Source organism: Protopterus annectens, chromosome 9.part0 (genome assembly GCF_019279795.1).
Source record: "Protopterus annectens isolate FY-2018-M chromosome 9.part0, PAN1.0, whole genome shotgun sequence".
NCBI classification, from domain to species: domain Eukaryota; kingdom Metazoa; phylum Chordata; order Ceratodontiformes; family Protopteridae; genus Protopterus; species Protopterus annectens.
In genome coordinates, this window is record NC_056743.1 from 641487482 (window position 1) to 641507323 (window position 19842).

At 40.3% G+C, this 19842-nt stretch overlaps 1 protein-coding gene across 1 annotated transcript in view; it reads left to right on the forward strand.

The window, feature by feature from the left end:
• The window catches only part of LOC122811397 (complement C2-like), a 925867-nt gene that overhangs the window by 699845 nt on the left and 206180 nt on the right, over window positions 1–19842 (forward strand). The window contains exon 15 of the mRNA XM_044083220.1: window positions 6051–6157. Within this exon, the coding sequence (XP_043939155.1) occupies window positions 6051–6157 (107 nt within the window). The remainder of the gene's footprint in view (window positions 1–6050; window positions 6158–19842) is intronic.

Consider the following 19842-nt stretch of genomic DNA (forward strand, 5'->3'; position numbering starts at 1 on the left):
GCGTGATATTAGAGTTGGAGTTGCAAGGGCATAGCCAGGATGTTTTTAGGTGTGCTTTTAGTAAAGTTTTGAAGTGGGTGCATGATGGTATGGAGGTAACTGTGGGTGGGAGGGAGTTCCATAATTTGGCTGTGGTGCAAGAGAATAGTGCTTCACCAGGAGAGTTATTAACTTTAGTGATCGGCAAGTGATTTTTGTTGCTGGATCTTAGTGGTCTGGTGGTGTGATAGGGTTGGAGTAGATTGTGAAGGGATGGAACATTTAGTGGATGGTTTACTAGTTTGTGGGCGAGTGAGAGTTGATACCATTGAAGGTGAGGGAGTTCAAGCCAGCCCAGTTCAGCAAGTGAGAGACGGTGGTGACTACGGTAGGATGCCCCTGTGGCGAATTTGGCAATTTTGTTGTTGCAGGTCTCTAGCTTGTTTATATCGCATTGCCATAGGTTGGTATATATTAGAGAGGCATAAAGTAGGGTGGAGATAAGGTGGGATTTGCTATTGAAATCTTTGCTGCTTTGGTGAGAAGTTGCTTATTTCTGTATAACGCACCTAGTTTTTTGTGGACTTTTTTTATGGTCATGGATATGTGAATGTCAAATTTTATATTATTGTCTATTTCTACTCCTAGCAATTTGGTGTGTTCAGTTGGGTATATAGTGGTGTTGTCTTTTGCTGTGATGTTAAAGTGAGAGCTGTTTTGAGTATGTTTGGTGGGTTGGAAGATGAGTAGTTTAGTTTTGTTTGGGTTGAGTATTAATTGGGCATCAGATAACCAAGTTTCAACAGAGGAAAAGGCTTCCTGTGTGACTTTTTGCAGTTTGGGTAGGGACTGGGCTGAGCAGATGATGGTTGAGTCATCTGCGTATTGTATGTGTGCGCCATGTTTGGTGGCAGAGGCTAGATTATTGGTGAAAACAGAGAAGAGTAGGGGTCCAAGGATGGATCCTTGGGGAACCTCTATGTAGACAGGTAGTTGGGGAGACATGTCATTCTGGCATACAACAGATTATTGGCGGTCAGACAGGTAACTCTGAAACCAATTGGTGGCTGATTGAGAGAAGGATAGGTTATTGAGGACAGAGATGAGTTGTTTGTGTGGGACCATGTCAAATGCTTTAGATAGGTCTAGGAAAGTAGCAGAGGAGAGATAGCCATTGTTTTTATGCTGAAGGATAGTGTTAGTAAAGGAGAGTAAGGCAGTGGTGGTGCTATGGTTTGGTCGAAAACCATGCTGAGTATTGGAAAGGAGGTTGTTAGTAAGGGGGTAGTCTGAGACCTGAGAGTGTATCCATCTCTCTAGTATTTTGGAGAGTGAAGAGAGAATAGTTATGGGGCAGTAACTGGTTAGTTCTGTGGAGGGACCGACTTTGTGGAGGGGAATTATATGTGATACTTTCCACAGTGTGGGAACATAACTTTCTGACAGAGATTGGTTAATCAAGATGGATACTGGGTAGGCCAGAGCATCAGCTGCGATTTGTAGGTATTCACTTGTGAGGTTGTCTGCTGCTAATTTGGTGGGCTTAAGTTTAGTTAAGAGTTTTTTTATGTGGAGGTAGGTACAGGAGAAAAAGAGAAGGCAGTGGGGAGATTACTAGTTGAAGGTGTGGGTTGGGGGGGAGGGGGGTTGTTTTTTAGCTAGTGATAGTATGGTTTGTGTGAAGTGTTTGTTGAATGAGGTAGCATTATTTTCGGAGGAGTGAGGGATGTTAAGAGGAGGGGTACTGACTTTATCTGGGTGGAGGATGGAGTTTATGGAGGACCAGAATTGTTTGGGGTTGTGTTGGGAGGAGTCTAGGGCAGACTGGTAGTATTGGAATTTGTCCTGTTTTATTAGCTTTTTGACTCTATTACGTAGTTCTAGGAATTTCTGTCTAGTTGAGGGGGTTTTGGTTTTGCGCCAGTGCTCCCAGGCTTTATCCCTGTTTTTCATTTCTGACTTAGTGGTTTTCTGTAGCCATGGGGAGGGTTGTGCTTTGGTTCTGGAAAGTCTTATGGGGGCATGGTAATTAAGGATGCCCAGGAAAGTAGTATTAAAAAATTCAACTGCGTCGTCAAGACTGAGGTACTTTAGAGGATGCCAGTTACATTCTTTGAGGGATAAGATGAATGAGAGTGGGTAAAAGTTTAGTTTTTTACTTATTTGACGGTAGATGACAGGTTTAGCTTGGTATAGGTATTTTTTGGGTAGGAATGTTGGGGAGTGATCACTGAGGCTATCTGATAAGCAGCCTGTTATATATGACTGGGGGCTCTTACTGACTAGTATCCAATCCAGGGTAGTGTGCATGCTGGAGTTTTTATTTATCCTGGTTGGCGACTGGACTAGTTGGGTGAAGCCATGAAGTTTACATGATGGGTTGGATGGTTGCCAGAACAGGTTTGCCAATCAATATTGAAATCACCTAAAATTATAGTTTCTTGGGGGAGATGGTGGGTAGACCAGCTGAGGAGGTTTTCTAGTGGAGGGATGTTCTGGCCAGGTGGGAAGTATCATCCAATTATGTTGATGGTTTTGTTTTGGTTTATTTTGAGGTTGGTATATATTATTTCTTCATTGCCTATTTGTGGAGCTGATGATTTTAAGATCTGGATGTTTAGCTGCTGTTTAAACATTATAGCTACACTGCCTCCTTTCTTGTTTAGTCGGTTTACTCTTAGTATGCCGTAACTGGTAGGGAGTATTTGCTCACTAGTAATGTGAGGTTTTAGCCAGGTTTCTGTCGGGATGACTATATCTGGAGAGTACAAGTCTATGGTGGCATGGAGTTCATGGACTTTCTTGGATATACTTCTAATATTTATGCTTAGTAGAAGGAAGTCACTTGGCTTTCTATTGGCTGTGATATGGGAGAAGTTGTGGTTTCTAGTCTGATTATGAGGATTGGGGTTGGAGATGGTAGGGCCAGGGTTGGGATGGATGTCTCCACTTTAGCTGTTTGCAGACAGTTCAGACCCGGACTGTGCTTTTCTTATAAGAATGATAAAGGTGGTACCGCAGTTGAATACTTAAGAGTGATGTTAGGTTCAAAGTTAACTTTAGCTGTCTGCAGACAGCTCAGACCCGGACTGCGCTTTTCTTATAATGATAGTTTTGATATGCACGAGGTTATTAGTTTTCTCAGTTTTTGAATGTGTTTGATTATTAGGGAAACTTTATAATTGTGCTCTGTGGGTAATAGGCATGGTAGGAGGGTTACTATGTTAAGTTGTAGGGATGCTTTATGCTTGAGTAATATAGTTGGTAGAATACGTGAGGGGTGCACAGGGATAGTTCTTGAGGTGGTGGGAGGGGAGCTGAGTGAGGGTCAGACATAAGTGGTGGTGTGAGTAGTAGTACAGTGGTAGTGGTTGAGTGGGGGAATGATGGAGCTTTGGTAGGATGTAAGATATGCAAGGAGAGTGCATGCAGTGAGCACACGTAAGGTATGCTTGTACATGTTAGTTGAGGAGGTGTGATAGTAGTGGGAAGATGGAGGAGATAGTTTTGGGTTAGTACTATGGTTGGCTATTGGAAAGATGGGAGGGGTTTGTGACTGTAATAAAGGTAGGACCACTGGGGGTGGGAGGAAATAGGGGGCAGGGTGGGGAGCGGAGCGGGTAGGGACCCTGTTAGTAGCTCTTATGAGGGGCTGGAAACAATCAGGTAACAGAGTAAACTGGTAAATGAACATATGATAGTGACAAAGGGTGGTTGTCATTTTAAAAATGGTGCCTGCCACAGGTAATATTTATTAACTTTGGGATTGGCTTAAGGTAATAAACAGGGAAGGGGGAGGGGGAGAACAAGGGTGTGAGCAGGCAGTTATTTTGTACTGCTGCTAATGAGCCAAAGCAAAGACAAGTTTGTGTTTAAGAAACAATCAGAATTGACCAAGGACTGCTCTGAAACTGTAAGTAATTTCTTAACCATTTCTCAGGTGGAAAAACAGGATAACCTTGTATCAGTAGGCTACTGTGGTCTCAGTTAAAATTAGCAAACACACAGTATTGATCAGTTATGGATACTATTTGCTAACAAAAGGGAATAAGAGAGAAAGTGGAAGATGAGTGTGTGTGTGTGGGGGGGGGGGGGGCTGCTTACAAGCCAAAGCAGAGTGCTCTCCAGAGGAAAAATGAATATTGGCTCAAACAGGTAGACACATACTCAAAGTTAGCTTTAGCTGTCTGCAGACAGTTCAGACCCGGACTGCACTTTTCTTATAAGAATGATAAAGGTGGTACTGCAGTTGAATACTTAAGAGTGGTGTTAGGTTCAAAGTTAACTTTAGCTATTTGCAGACAGTTCAGACCCGGACTGCACTTTTCTTATAAGAATGATAAAGGTGGTACTGCAGTTGAATACTTAAGAGTGGTGTTAGGTTCAAAGTTAACTTTAGCTGTTTGCAGACAGTTCAGACCCGGACTGCGCTTTTCTTATAAGAATGATAAAGGTGGTACCACAGTTGAATACTTAAAAGAGTGGTGTTATGTTCAAAGTTAACTTTAGCTGTTTGCAGACAGTTCAGACCGGGACTGCGCTTTTCTTATAAGAATGATAAAGGTGGTACCGCAGTTGAATACTTAAGAGTGGTGTTAGGTTCAAAGTTAACTTTAGCTGTTTGCAGACAGTTCAGACCCAGACAGCCCTCATCTGTTCTTGATTTTGCAGAATGTTTTGGTTTTCTGTCATATTTTTATACTGTTGATTTATGCTTCTTCTTATTCAGAAAATGCATGTTGTTGCAGTGCCTACTGCTCTGTGTTTAAGTAGCAATGCTTTAATGACCATCGGGTAAGCTTGGCTGAGAGTGTAAGATGCAAGTAAGCTTTAATAAGCATACTGTTAGAGAATTACCAACATTGAAAGCTTTTTTGTTGTTGCCATGCAGAGAATATTTACATAACTAGATAGCACATAAGCCTTGGGTATTGAAATGCATATGACAGTATTTGTAATAAAGGACAGGATTATAGTATTTTCAGAAGCTCATTACATTTGTTTGGGACTTGCAGTCATCTTTGCAGGCTTTACCCATAAACTAAACATAATGCCAATCTATCATTTGTGGTCCATAACCTGTGCAGTAATCCTTTAAGCAATTTATCTTGAGCTTGTTTCTTATTTGCTGTTCAATTTTTACTTTGATCATGTTTTTCCCCATGAAACAAGTAGATAGTTGTTGTCAGGTAGCAGGTCTTTTTTGGATAAGAAACATTTTTACAAGTGGGGGTATCTAAGAGATTGCTACTTTCAGCATGTTACTTGGTACTTTTATAAAGCTGAATATAAATTATAATTAGAACTGCAGTGCAAGGAGAAGTGGTTTGAGTTGAGTGCTGCTTGTTTTTTATACTTTATTTTGACTGGCATTCCAGTAATGTATTTAAAAAGTAATTTATTTTTTCATGCCTCACAACCTTTTTGTTTCCATCTAGATATAAAGTAAGCAGTCATGTAGCAAATGCACTGAAATATTTTTTTCTTCTACACTTCATTTTGTCTTGATTGGACTCTCATAATGATGGTTTGTCACCCAGGGCGGTGTATTTAATTAAAGTCCCAGTTTTTGTGGTTTTGAACATGGCTCTGCCCTTTTCTAGTTGGTCACACCCCTTCCCATTAGTCCCACCCATTCAGCTGTCTCCTGCAGCCTCCCCATTGATTTGAAGTCACCAGCCGCCACTGCATATAGTGCACCCTGCTTTATGATCTAAGCCTGTTGATTTCTGTAGCTCCTTCTGTGGCAGTGCTCAACCCATGGCTTATGTACTGTGTTCATAAATTATGTGCCCATATGTCAAGCACATGGTATGCAACATAACTTTGGTATGTATAAATCCAAACATAATGTTGAACTTTATGCACATATTGAATGCAGCAGAATGATACTGTCTGCAACAAATAACTGTTTATTGTATTGTATTGTGTGGGGTGTTGCAGGTCAGACAGACGATAATTAATATAAACCTAAGAACACTAAAATACTAATATAAGAATGATATTATCCTGTTTTTTTTTAAACCTTCATTGTAATTTAGTTGTCTTGGCATTTTATTTATGGATTTCAGAAGAAAAACTTTTCGGAAGTAAAACTGTAGCTGCCTCATTTGTGAAAGACAAATGCAAAGTCGGTGAAGATTTGAGAAAGAAAGTAGTGATAAAGCTGAAAGAAGAGGTATGTACTCTGCTTACTTAAAGAGTTTTCAGAAGAGGGTGGTTTAGTGATGTACTGAATACAGCCAAAGCACTTTAACTGCCAAATTATTCACAAACCTGGTGTGTTTCAAGATTGTGCATGGTATTAGTAACATCTTAACTCATTCACTCCAGTGGAGTCCTGAAGATTTGTACTCTTTATCTCGGAATGATTGCATCCTGAGCTTTTTAACAAAATCAAGTTATAGGCTCAAATTTCAAACTAGTGTTCATATCTGTGGCGCTGTAAGAGTTACTAAAGATAAACAAATGACAAACTCTTTAGCACAAATCTTTTCCGTGGTAATGTTTATTAGATACTAGATATTAAAATGGATTTTAAAGTCATATTAAACACAGTAAATATAAAATTTTTAATAATTTGTAAGCAACTTACAATATCTCAGTAAATATTCAAGCTATACACACTGTCAGCTGTATTTTGTTACTCCGTCTGTGAGTTTTCATATGAGGCTAAGTAGTTATGCCTGTGTTACTTTTTTAGCATTTAGAAAATATGAAAATTATGACAATATAAATAATATTAATATGGCATAAACAGTAATAAATAGAGGTAAAATGTCAGTGCAGTTGTATTGCACATTGTGTAAGCTTTCAGATATCTTTCAACAGCTTGTTTATAACATAGTTTAGCAATTATTAATGGAAATTTGAACAGTCTGCAATAGACACATTGAGGCTTCAGCAGGATATAACTTTAGAAGCACCTGGAGGCATCACTAGGTAGTAATGAGTTCAAAATTTAAAATGAATATTAACTACTGTGGCTTCAGAAATTCTTATAATACCATCATTAACATACAGCTTATGACAGACTAAGTTCTTAAAGGAAAGGATAACTAAAACTTAATATCTGTATTCTTTTTCATTTTCATTCTTCAACTATTGGGTTTGGATCCAATCGTCAGATCCGGCTCGGCTGTTAAACTGGCTTGTGGCTTCCAAAAAACTCTCAAGCTCATTCCCTACCCACAATGCAGCAATACCTGCCATCCCTCAGATCTTGTTAGCTGCTTGAAAGGAAGACTATTATAATATGCCATATCTAGAGTTCAACACAAAAGGCAGTTGTGTCCTTGAAGCCTCTCATACCTCCAGAAGTCAGTCATTAAAAAGGTCGGGGGTTGGTGAGTGGTGAGTTGAGGAAGAATGAAAATTGACAATGCAAATGGAATGTTGAGGCTTCTTTATCTGATGCTGTCAATTTTCATTCATTCTTCAACTAATGGAACAGAATCCTCAGCTACCTAAAATCCTGGGTAGACTCTAAGGAAGGATATTCCTAAGTATGTTTGAGCCAAAGACTGCTCTTCCCCTTGATACCAGCTCTACTTTGTAATGAGTGATAAAAGTATGAGGATTTGACCAAGATACAGCCACCATATGTCGCCCATAGAAGCTCTAGACTGGGACACAGAAGAAATTGCTATAGATTTGGTTGAATGAGATTTTAAACCTTTTGGTAAGGGGCGATTCAACTTGTTATAGACACATGAAATGCAATCTGTCAACCATCGAACTAGAGTTACCTTTGCAACTGAATCACCCAATTTAGTATGAGCAAAGGAGATAAATACCTGATCTGTCTTTCTAATTTCTTTTGTTCTTTGTAGGTAGAAACATAATTCTCTATGGATGCCCAATAAATGCAGCATATATTTCCCTTTATTTCCAAATTTTGGAAAGAATATTGGCAAGTTAATGGATTGGTTTATGTTGAATTCTGACACCACCTTAGGAAGAAAGGAAGCATTGGTACATAATGTGACCGTATCTTTATAAAAAATCAAATATAGAGGCTTAGAAGATAAAGATTTAAGTTCTAACAGATGTAATTGCAACTGGAAAGATAGTTTTACAGGTCAGGAATTTAAGATCACATTTAGCTGCTAGTTCAAAGGGAGAATGAATTAAGGTTTGCAGTAAAAAATTTAAATCCCATGGTGGAGTGGGTCTTTATAAGGGATCTTAGCAGAAGAATGCCTCTCAAAAAGGCTTTGCACAGCTTAGAGAAAGCCAGTCAAGAATTTTGGAATCTAACATGAAAGTTAGAAATTGCTGCAAGTTTCACTTTTATAGTTGATGAACTAGCACCTCCATTAAATAGACTCACCAAAAATTCTAGAATCAATCAAACTGGAGCTGAGAAGAGGTCAGTTTGATTTTCCTCTGCCCAACAAATGAATCTTTTCCATTTACTCCTGTAGAGTTTCCTAGTAGAAGGTTTATGGGAAGATAAAAGTATGGATTGGACAGGGGAAGAGAGCATTGGTTGTCTGGCTATTAAAGGAGTTGGATAAACCAAATTGTTAGTTTAAGGTTTGAGATATCTGGGTGAACCATGCCTGTCAGGTGGGACAGAAAGTCTGGAGTTGGATCCAGAATCCAAGGTGGGTACTGTAGGTGAGGCCAAAGAAAGGGAAATCAAATCTGTTGAGGCCAGTAAGGTGTAATTAGGATGACTTTGATCTTCAACCAGGCTGCTTTCTGCAGGAATTTCAGAATTAGGGGAGTCTGAGAGGATAAGCATACAGACGATTAGGGGCCAGTCGTGGAGTACAGGATCCCTTGATGATTCACCCAGTGGGGGGATAAGGGCAGAAAAAACTGCTGCATTTATTGTTTAGGGAAGAGGCAAAAAGACCCCAGCAAAGCTGGCCCTACTGACTGAAAATCATTTCCATCACTTTGTCCTTGAGAGACCACTCATGAGGTAGTAAGATGGACCTACTCAGTTTGTCTGCTATCACGTTGGATTTCCCCAGAATACACATTGTATTAGAATGCATTTGGAAGATATCACCAATTTCCATAGTCTAAGGGTTCTCGACACAGGGGATAAGATCTGGTTCCCCCTTGTTTGTTGATGTACCAAACTACTGAAATGTTGTCTGTCTGGATTGCAATTGTTCCAAGAGGAAGAGACTTGGAATGCATGCAAATGCCCAAAGAACCAATATCATCTCCACAGCACTGATATGCAAGCTGGTCTCTTTGGGGGAACCAAGTGCCTTGGACTGTTTTCCCCAGGAAATGCCCCCACCACCCAATCTGGGAAGCATCCATGGTCACTATGGCTTGGACTGAGGGAGGATGAAAGGACAGCCTTGCAATACCTGTTGTGACTGCATCCACCAGCAAAGGCATCTTTTGCATACTTGAGTTATTCTTATCTTCAGTGACATGGCTTGAGAAAGTATTGACTTCTGAATTGCTAGTATCCACTGTAGAATTTTCATGTGAAATCTCGCTAAAGGGACTAAAATTATTGCCGCTGACACTGACCCCAGGGCTTGCAGACACAACTGGGCTGAAATTCTGGTACTGCAAATTATTTTCCTGACTTGCATCATCCTTATCGCTTGCACTCTTGATAGAGGAAGAGAAGTTACCATGCATACTCTGTTGAACACTGCTACTATGAATTCTATCTGGGTCAGTTGTAAGTAAGACTTGCTGTAATTTATGGTTATTCCAAGATGCGAACAGGTCTATAGCATCTGATCTCATGCTTCTATTAGTTGATGATTGGTCAGGGCAGTAATGAGCCAGTAGTCTAAATATGGGAACACCTGGAATCCTTGCAGTCTCAAGTGAGCTTCTACTACTGTCATACATTTGGTAAACACCCTGAGGGGTGTGATAAGGCCAAAAGGCAGTGCCCTGAACTGGTAGTGACTGGCTCCCAGCCGGAAGACTAAGTACCGACTGGATTGTCTGTTCATTTTTATGTGATAGACCTTCATGATGTGTACTATCAAGCAAATCCAATCGTCCTTGCCCAGAAAGGGCAGAATGGACTGAATCATGACCATCTGGAACTTTGTGTGTCAAACTGACTTGTTCAATACACTGAAATCCAAAACTTGTCTCCCATCCCCTGTTTTCTTTTTCACTAAAAAGAATCAATCTTGAATAAGTTCCAGATTCTATTTGGTCTGGTGGGACCTCTTGGATGACTTTTTCTTAGCAGCTTTTGGATTTCTAGTGCTGCTGCTTTTCTCTGATTGGGTGAACATTGTAAAATTTTGTTAACAATGGAGGAGGTAGAGAAAAGGGAATTATATAACCTCTGGAAATGATTCTCTGCACCCAACTGTCTTTTGTTATATCTAGCCAAGCTCTCTGGTGTAGAGATAAGTGATCGCCGACTGCCTCAAGAGATGGGCAATCGGACCTCCTTTTTTAGGAACGCTGAAAGGGTCTTTCGGAAAAGGAACCTCTAGACCCCTGGTTTTGCAGGCCTCCTCTGCCATGGGGGCATCACAGTCCAGTATAGCTCCCCCCTGCCTCTGGGAGAACTATCTCCATTTGTGTCCTGGAAAGGGCCCTGGGACTTTCTGAACCACATTTTGACCTCCATATTGATTCCTGGAAAAAGTCCTTTGAGGTGTCAAAAAATCCATGTCCACTGCAGAGAGGGTTTTTTCTTCTTTCTCACACCTGCAGAGTGTGTCCTTCACTGTGGGGCAAAATAAGGAAATGCCTTCAAAAGAAGCATTGACAAACGAGAACTTGAGGGGCTCCACAAAATTACACTGGCTCATCCAGGCATTCCTCCTAATGGAAATGCCTGAACCCATGGCCCTTAAGGTGCCTTCTGCAGCATGTGAGATATGCCTTACAGATGATTTAGATATAGCTTGCAGGATAGCCAACTGAGAGACTACTGAAGATTGAATTTCAGTTCCAGAAAGAGATTTTGATGGCTTTTTAATCATATTGTTTTGAAGTCTCATAAAATGTGCCAGGTAGTTCATTGATCTGAGTGTAAAAGTCACTGAAGCATAAGCACATTTCCCAAACCTGTCAATCAACCTAGACTCCCTTTTAAGAGGATGGACAGTGGAACTCTGTTCAGCCAGTTTCTTTTTTGTAGCTGCTGCCATGACCATGGCATCAACTGGCACCCCTTTACCCCAAAATTCTCTTCCTACTTGTGGAGCCAGAATTCAGTCTGATCTCTTGGGGACTGGCTCAACTGAACCAGGTTCCTTCTAAGGCTGCCTAGAGACCAAATCAATGAGCTCATTGATGGGTAGAGGAACCCAGGAGATAGACAGGCTAGCTCCAAAGGCCTCAAGGATCTTGGGAAGACCAGCCACCCATCTGCTTAAGGATTTCTAGATTGTCTCTAAATTAGATGTCATTGGGTGGTGATTTTGGGGACCCCTCTCCTCAATTAAATCACTATCCTCAGTGACTGATTCTTGGGGAGAGTCCAAATGCCTTCTTTTGCACTCTCTCTTCCTAGGGACTTCCTTAGTGGGATGGTCCGGTGAAATGTCAGAAGAGATTAGTATACCCTGCTGCGTAGTCTGGAAGCTTTGAGCTGGCTATCCCTGTGGGGTAGAATATTGAGGCTCACAGTGCAAACTCTTCTGAGAAGTAGAGGGTGGATCCAAGGGGGTAGGAGCCATCTGTCCTGCTGAATCAGAGAACACTCTTCACAACTTCAAAGGCAGATCACTGCAGAGAGAGGGAAGACAACAGAGCTGAGAAAGCAAGTTTCTGGCCCATCACCTCCCTCTACTTCAAAAAGAACCCACGCCAGGCAAAAGTTGGAGCAGAGCTTTCCAATGCTGAGGCTCTGAGAGGAAGGGAGAACTCAAAAAACCTCAGATGACTCCAACCTCCTGGACCCAGCAGGGATTCTTCGGCTCCGAGGGTCATCCAGCTGCAAGGAATTCAGATCAGGCACACTCAGAGCTATATTTGGATCCAAAGAAAGTGCTTTCTTTGGATCTGAGCCAGAAACACTTGGAAGGCTCGGATCAAAAGACTCTAAGGCAACAGGCTGGAATAGAGAAGGAACTGTAATGGGTGGAGTAATGGATGATTGGGCTTCCTGACCCCAAGTGGTAACAGCCATGAGAACTCCTATCTGAACTTGCACCGTGAGGAATTTCCTCATCATTCTCTCCACATCTGCTTCAGTGAGACTCCTGGAGGAATGAAAAGATGCCAGGGATGGAGATTTAAAGTGCCTATCCAAGAAAGGTGGAGGCAATCTGGACAGAACTGAGTCTAAATGGGAGGAGTATGAAGTCCTGGGTACAGGCTTGGGATCCAAAACACTAAGATCGGATGTAGATTTGGTCAGATCTGAAGAAGATCAGATCTTAATAAGTTTCTGATCAGATTTCTGCACTTTCTTCGGAGGTTCCAATCAAGAAGATGCGGAAAACTCAGAAGGTTTAGACTTCTTCAATTGGTCTTCAGCTTTCTGTTTGGGGATTGAGCCCAAGTGATGGCTTCAAAAAAAGAGGTTGGCAACATGCACTTTAATATTAATTTATCTTCTGTTAGCAAGAGCACGAGGGTTAAACTTATTATAAATGCTGCAATCTATCTTTAAATGATCTGGGCAATAGCAATACATGCAAAGAGAATGGGCATCAGAGACAGGCAATTTGTGCCCACACTTCTCACATTTCTTGAATCCCAAAGGACCTTTTCTGGACATCCTGTCCAAGAGATAGATATATCAAACCAAAAAATGTACAACACTAACAACTTTTTTTTAAGCTAAGAAAAGACAGACAAGTAAAGCACCACCAGTGGTACTGAAGACATTACACCAGGTGTAATAGAAAGGAAAAGGTAATTATACCCACAATGGTAAATTTAGAATAAAGCGTATAAGGTTGTGAAGGAAAATTATGCCTACCAGCAATGGTAGGTAAAAATTTGCACTAACAAGTGTACAAAAGGAGATTAGAACTACAGAGACTAAGAAAAGGATGTACATTTAACAAATAAACTGAAAAGGAAAAAATATATATATGAAAAACTTATCTCACACTCTATGACTCAAGAGCTGAAGGTGACCATGTCTAGATAAGAAAGTGGCAAATGAGATCTGGGGATGTTAGATAGTGGTATATTACAGGTAGGGAAGGAGCGAGAGAATTTTGGAGGTCATGAGATAGTATAATGGCCAAGTCAATTCTGAGGATCAGATCCAAATCCATTAACTGAGGAATGAATGAAAAATGACAACATCGGATTTCTTTCAGCACAGTCTGAGCATCATTGTTTTTGCTCTCTGTAAACCAAACTGGCTATTGGTAAAAGGAACTGTGGATCTTGCCATCAATCTTTTCACTTTCACACTACTTCATCTCAGATACTATTCTCTATGTGCAACCACTCTAACATAAAAAAAACACAACTCACATCCTAGATGTTTCTACTAAAGGTGGTAGTAATGTAACCTTGCATGCTCTTAAAGTGGGAGACAGCATTTATTTATCTGCCACTCCAGCTGCATGGGTTTCTGTCATCTCAGAACTTGGATATAGCAGCTGTTTAAGTAGACTTCATTTGAGCAAATCTTGGCCTTCAGATACATTTTATCTGTTACTCTTGGGCATCTGCTTAATACTGCAAATCATCTTATTTTAACCTCATTCCAAATATACGTTTTACTTTCTCTTCTCATACATTGAGTTTACTAGATGTAATCCTTGTCTTTGTCTTCTGTTACTCTTCTCACCTCTCTCTCTTCATTGTATCTTATCAGTACTCTCTTAGAAATATTTTTACTTCCAATTTCTCTTCTTCACTCTGTTTCCTCACAAATCATTACTAGCCATACTTCACTGTATTTCATCACTGCAGCTAGGGCATTGAGGAGGCAGTTTTGTCTCAGGCATAAGCTGTTAGGGGAGAGACTGGCACCCCAGAGTGGCTGTAATTTAAATAGGCACAGATGATATTGCTGGTGCTTAAATTAATGTGTTCATGTGCTTGTAGTGTGAGTGTGTGAGCATATCTCCACCTCTCCAGTGTTTCCTCAACATGCTTCCTACTCTCACTACAGATCAAAATGTCATCTGCAAACATCATAGTCCACAGGGACTCCTGTCTGATCTCGTCTGTCAACCTGTCCATCACCATTGCAAATAAGAAAGGGCTCAGAGCTGATCCTTGATGTAATCCCACCTCCACCTTAAATGCAGCCGTCACTCCCCCCGCAGACCTCACCACTCTCACATTACCCTTGTACATATCCTGTACCACTCTTACATACTTCTCTGCCACTCCCGACCTATTCATACAATACCACAACTCCTCTCTGGGCACCCTATCATAAGCTTTCTCTAAGTCAACAAAGACACAGTGCAACTCCTTCTGACCTTCTCTGTACTTCTCCATCAACACTCTCAGAGCAAACATCGCATAAGTAGTGCTCTTTCCTGGCATGAAACCATACTGCTGATCACTAATCATCACCTCCCTTCTTAACCAAGCTTCCACTACTCTTTCCCATAATTTCATGCTGTGACTGATCATTTTTATCCCGCTGTAGTTACTACAGCTCTGCACATCACCCTTATTCTTAAAAATCGGTACCAAAACACTTTTTCTCCACTCCTCACGCATCCTCTCACTTTCCAAAATTTCATTAAAAATCTGGTTAAAAACTCCACTGCCATTTCTCCTAAACACTTCCATGCTTCCACAGGTATGTCATCTGGACCAACAGCCTTTCCATTCTTAATCCTCTTCATAGCTATCCTTACTTCCTCCTTGCTAATCCATTGCACTTCTTGATTCACTATCCCCACATCATCCAACCTTCTCTCTCTCTCTCTCTCTCTCATTCTATTCATTCATCAGCCCCTCAAAGTACTCTTTCCATCTGCTCAACACACTCTCCTCGCTTGTGAGTATATTTCCCTCATTATCCTTTATCACCTTTACCTGCTGCACATCTTTCCCAGCTCGTCCCTCTGTCTAGCCAGTCGGTACAGGCCCTTTTCTCCCTCCTTATTGTCCAACTGTTCATTTCCATGGTGCCTCTGTACAAACCTTCAAGGAAGGATAAAAAACAAGGAAAGGCACAAAGCAGATATATAAAACAGTACTTTAACTAAACATTGTATTGAATTTCATAATAATGATGTAAGCAAACTATTAAACACTTTTGGTACAGAATAAATTAACTGGAATGCCAGATATGGTGGGAATATTAAGTCTTTTACAGTACAACAAAACTATTTTCATTTTAAAATGTAATACATTGCTTCCTTTGGATTTAAATCGAGTTTGCAACTGGATTTTTTGAATATTAGTTAATTGTTTGAATTTCTGATATAATTGCCTTTATTTTTTGTATATCTGATTTCTGTCTTTCCTTGCTTGTTTTCTATCCTCCTTGGAAGACTTTTGCCAAGGTGCCAGGGGAATAAACAGTAAATATTTTATTATTTAAGTGTATAGACCATAGCCAATCATGACTACTCATATTAGCATGCTTTTTGGATGATAGTGTAGTGTACTGGCTCACCTTCAGTTCTGCACAGGAGTGGGAGTGGTTCCGGTGATTGACATGAAAATTTGCATATGAAATGAGGCATGATTGACATGCCATTCATATTAGGCAGTGACATCATGCATACAATTAATGGGGCCGAATGTAACACAATTGTACTGTAAAAATATCACGTGCAGAGTTTTAGTGCAGTTTCATCTAAACAAGTTATCAAAAGTTCCTTACTCCCCAGTTAGAAATTAAAGCAATGTTTTTCATATGAGACAGTCACCCACAACCCTATGCATCTGGGAAACTGTACATCCCACTCCAAGGTCACTGCACCTTGACAGAAAAGGGATACTGAACCTAAATGAAACCTGTGTTGACAAAATGATTTTTTTCTGACACAGGCAGAATGTAAATATGTGCATTAAGCTCTCATGCCACTGTCCTTCCCCACCTAATGGAAAAGCATCAGGGCAGTCCAACTTAACTAGAATTAAAGTCTTTTTTTTCCCCACTGCCTCATAAAACGGATTTATGCCTGCATGTTCCACATACATCACTGAGCAGCTTACCAGCCATTACCTTCTAATTGTTCTAAATGTTTTTGTTTTGCTGAACAAACAGCATAAATAGTCTGCATAAACTAGAACCTCGATGTCTACAAAAAGTGTGTCCTAACATATGCACACCACCTCCACAACACAGGCACACATACAGCTTTAAAAGTCATTCCTCAAACACATAAACCCTCAGATGCTATGCAACATTCCACCAATGACAGTTTATTTACACAGGGGTCTGCAAAGCAGGAAGATGCTGGCTAAACAGCAATCCAGGAAAGAAACAAAGCAGCACTTTTTTTAAACAGCAGTGTAGTATGCCTTAACTAATGCACTCATACGTCAGTAGATACTGTCCGCGTATACAATTTGCAATTTGGCAATAATAAGGTTACAGTCAATAGGACCCAAACGAAGCAAGGTAATAAAGTAATAAAGGTGTACTATAAATATATATATATATATATATATATATATATATATATATATATATATATATATATATATCAAAACCTGCTGTCATTTCATGTTTAGCATATTAAAAAAATCGTGGCACCGTACAGTTCGGAAATGTAATAAATATTCATGAACACCGGATGAATATTGAATACTTCCAAGTGACGTACCACAACGGGGGAGGGTTTGGGGCGGTGCTTGCTACTGCGCATCTGGTGAGCCAGTACAGTACACTATCGCTGCTTTTTGTTTGTACTTTGACCTGGGTCATAGCTTAAAAAACAACTCATGCTGCATTTAGTCCAATAACCCATTTTACAAGTAAACAATAAATAAAATGACCATTCCAATATATTCCTTTGGACACAGTGCTCAGCCACTTGATATTCTCTCAGAAATAGCCAGCTACTTCTTCAAGGTTGTCCATTGATACATCTATATACAGTTAAATGGCACTAGTGAAGAGCTGATTTAAAATCAAGCAAGAGGGGTATAGCTGCTGTCTAAACTGGTTTAACAGTATACAGATCTTTTTCTTCACATACTCTAACAAGATTTTGCATCCTCTTGATATTTGTTCAGATACTAGCTAAATCAGTACGGCATTTTTTTAGATTAACTAGCATACCTTCACTACTATGCTACAACTAGTTGATGTGCTGTAGAAGGAAGTAGCGCAATCAACTTCTTAAAAATCAAATCCAAGTGGTTTGTAGATATGGTGACACATTAATGAAGTAGTTAGCATTACTTACTCACAGCTGTTGATTTGCTGGGTTGGTTAAATGAGCTAGGTTGCTTTCTAAGTGAAGTATGCATGTCCTGTCTGTTTCAGTAATAGTCTTCAGAAAAGTCATTTGTTCATCTCAAAAATATTCTGATAGGTAAACTGACAATTCTGTAGCTTGCTTATAAGTGTGTGTGTGTGTGTGTGTGTGTGTGTGTGCGCATACATCATACAGTGAACTGGTGTCCCATGCAGTACTTTTTCTCTGCATTACAAAATCCAGTTCCCTCCTTCCCCTGAACAAGATAAAGGCAATACTGAGAAATGAACAGATGACTGATGAGAAAACAAGAAGAAACTAAACCTGTACTTTGAGCTGTAACATATGGGACAAAACCACTTAAGATGAGTAAGACTAAAAAGATGCAGTTTATTAACAGTTAAGGTTTCTCAAAGGTTTTATCACCACCTCTGGTTATTTCTTGTGTGCCAGACCTTTACTGGGTTTTCTCCTACCTCACACAAACATGCTGGTCATTCGGAAATTGCCAATATGTATTCCATTTGCCTCTATCCCTGTGGCCTTTGTCATGACTGGAAAGGACCTATAAATGAGCATTTCACTTATCCAGTTAACTAGCAAATGAATGTAATAGTAAAAATAAACATACAAGTGTATGCATAAGTGTCAAATTGTTTTAGGTTAGCATTTCTTGTGTTGTAAACGTCCTCTGTAAGTAAATCTCTGTCCTGCTAAACAGTAAGAGAAAGGGGTGAGGTAAGATTAATTCAATAGAGTGTTCTTTCAGGAAGAGGGGATCCCCAAACTGCTAGAGGACTATAAATATTTTAATGAAATTAAAGGGAAAGAAGCGAAGGGAACCATTGTATTACCAGTATGACCAGTATGTATAGCAGGGTGGGTAACTGCCTGACCAACAAAGTAATACTTTTCATTATATTATGAGTGGTACAAGGAGAGAATGGTGAGAGGGACACTTGCTGAAGCAGACACTATGTGGCATTCAGTAGAAGAGGATTAGAACATGAATCTAAACTATCATAAAGTCTTTTGGCTTTTCCAGGTTAGTGGTCGCCAAAGCGGATCTCCAGTCCGCTAATGATTGGCAGTGGATTTTTACGGTGCCGAGTTGCCAGCCTGATGCCCAACCTTCAAAGAAGGCACACGCACCTACCTGCATGTCTTTAAACGTCACTCGACCACGCGGAGGACATGCAGACTCCACACAGAAGGCACTCCAGCTAAGAATCGAACGGGAGAACCTCTTGCTGTGTCATGTTTTATTAATACACGGAGAGCTGTAAACATAAGGAACCCAAGATCATCATAAGTTATTAATGCGATGACTGGTATAGGAGAAGACCATTACAGTCTTACGCTACTACTTCTTGAATGTAAGTGGGATAATAAAATGGGATTTCTAAACCAAAAGAATAATGTCCCATGTGTCTTGATAGGGGACGTCCTGTCCAACAGCACTCAAAATGTTCTGGGCCAAGATGCACTATGGTTCCTGTAGCTTTTGCCATTCCATCCAATCTCTCAGTCACCAAGGAAAATGTACATGTTGGTCTGTAAATAATGAGCATTGCACAGCTGCACCAGTAAACCGTTGAAAACTGGTAGGTGTAGAAATATATAGTAAGTTAAGCACCTGACAATACTAATACTCTACACTTGTTACTCCACACATTTCATGACTTGTCTGGAGATGAATAATATGCATTCTTTAATCTGGGCCAGTGAGCTCATGTGATCCTAACATTGTGGTGGTTCATGAAAATCTGGAATTTCCATGTGTGGTGTTAAATGGTCACTGGTATAGCTGTGCTTTTTTGTCTTAAGACAAGAGATAATAATCCTTTTGAAAATCCCTTTGAATCTGTAGGAACTGGTAAGGAAGGTTAGGAATGCATGACTGATGCCAGCTTGCCATTCTAAGGATGTAGCCCAATCTTCACCTGTGCTGGTAACTATTGGAATCAGAGATGCATGTAACATGGAGTGTATGGCTGTGCCAAGCTGCATCCTTTCAGCAGTCTTCATGGTGAGTGTGTGGGAATGTGCATATGCTCACAGGGGAAAGGAGTGCAGGCCCTCATGTCTGCTAGTGCACTCTCACTGTCAGGACTGAATTAAGACACAAGATGGAAAACTCTATCATGGCTGCCAAAAAGATACCTGCACTGTGAGCAGCACTCACCTGGGTGATGGCAAACAAACAGGCATTGTGGTGGAGGCTGCATGGGCACAGGAATACAGGGACTAAAAAGAAAGAAAATTACTATGTATCTGTGCAATCAGTATATGTATAGCCTACCACTTTGATAAGCTTGTGTTTCACAATAAATTTGGTGATGGAATGTTCTCATTATAGATTGCTAACATTCAGAACTCTTCACCTTGCAAATGCAGACCAGAAAAAAAAATCACTTCATTCTTCAAACTTGCTTTGAATTTGCCCCTGTATGTAATCATGTTGATCTTTTGAAGGACCTTTCAATGGCTGCTAAAACTGTGAAAATCACTCGCTGAAAGCCACTTTTAATAAACCACTAACTAAGTGCAGTCACATTATATATTATATATTGTCTAAAGTTTATGTTATAAA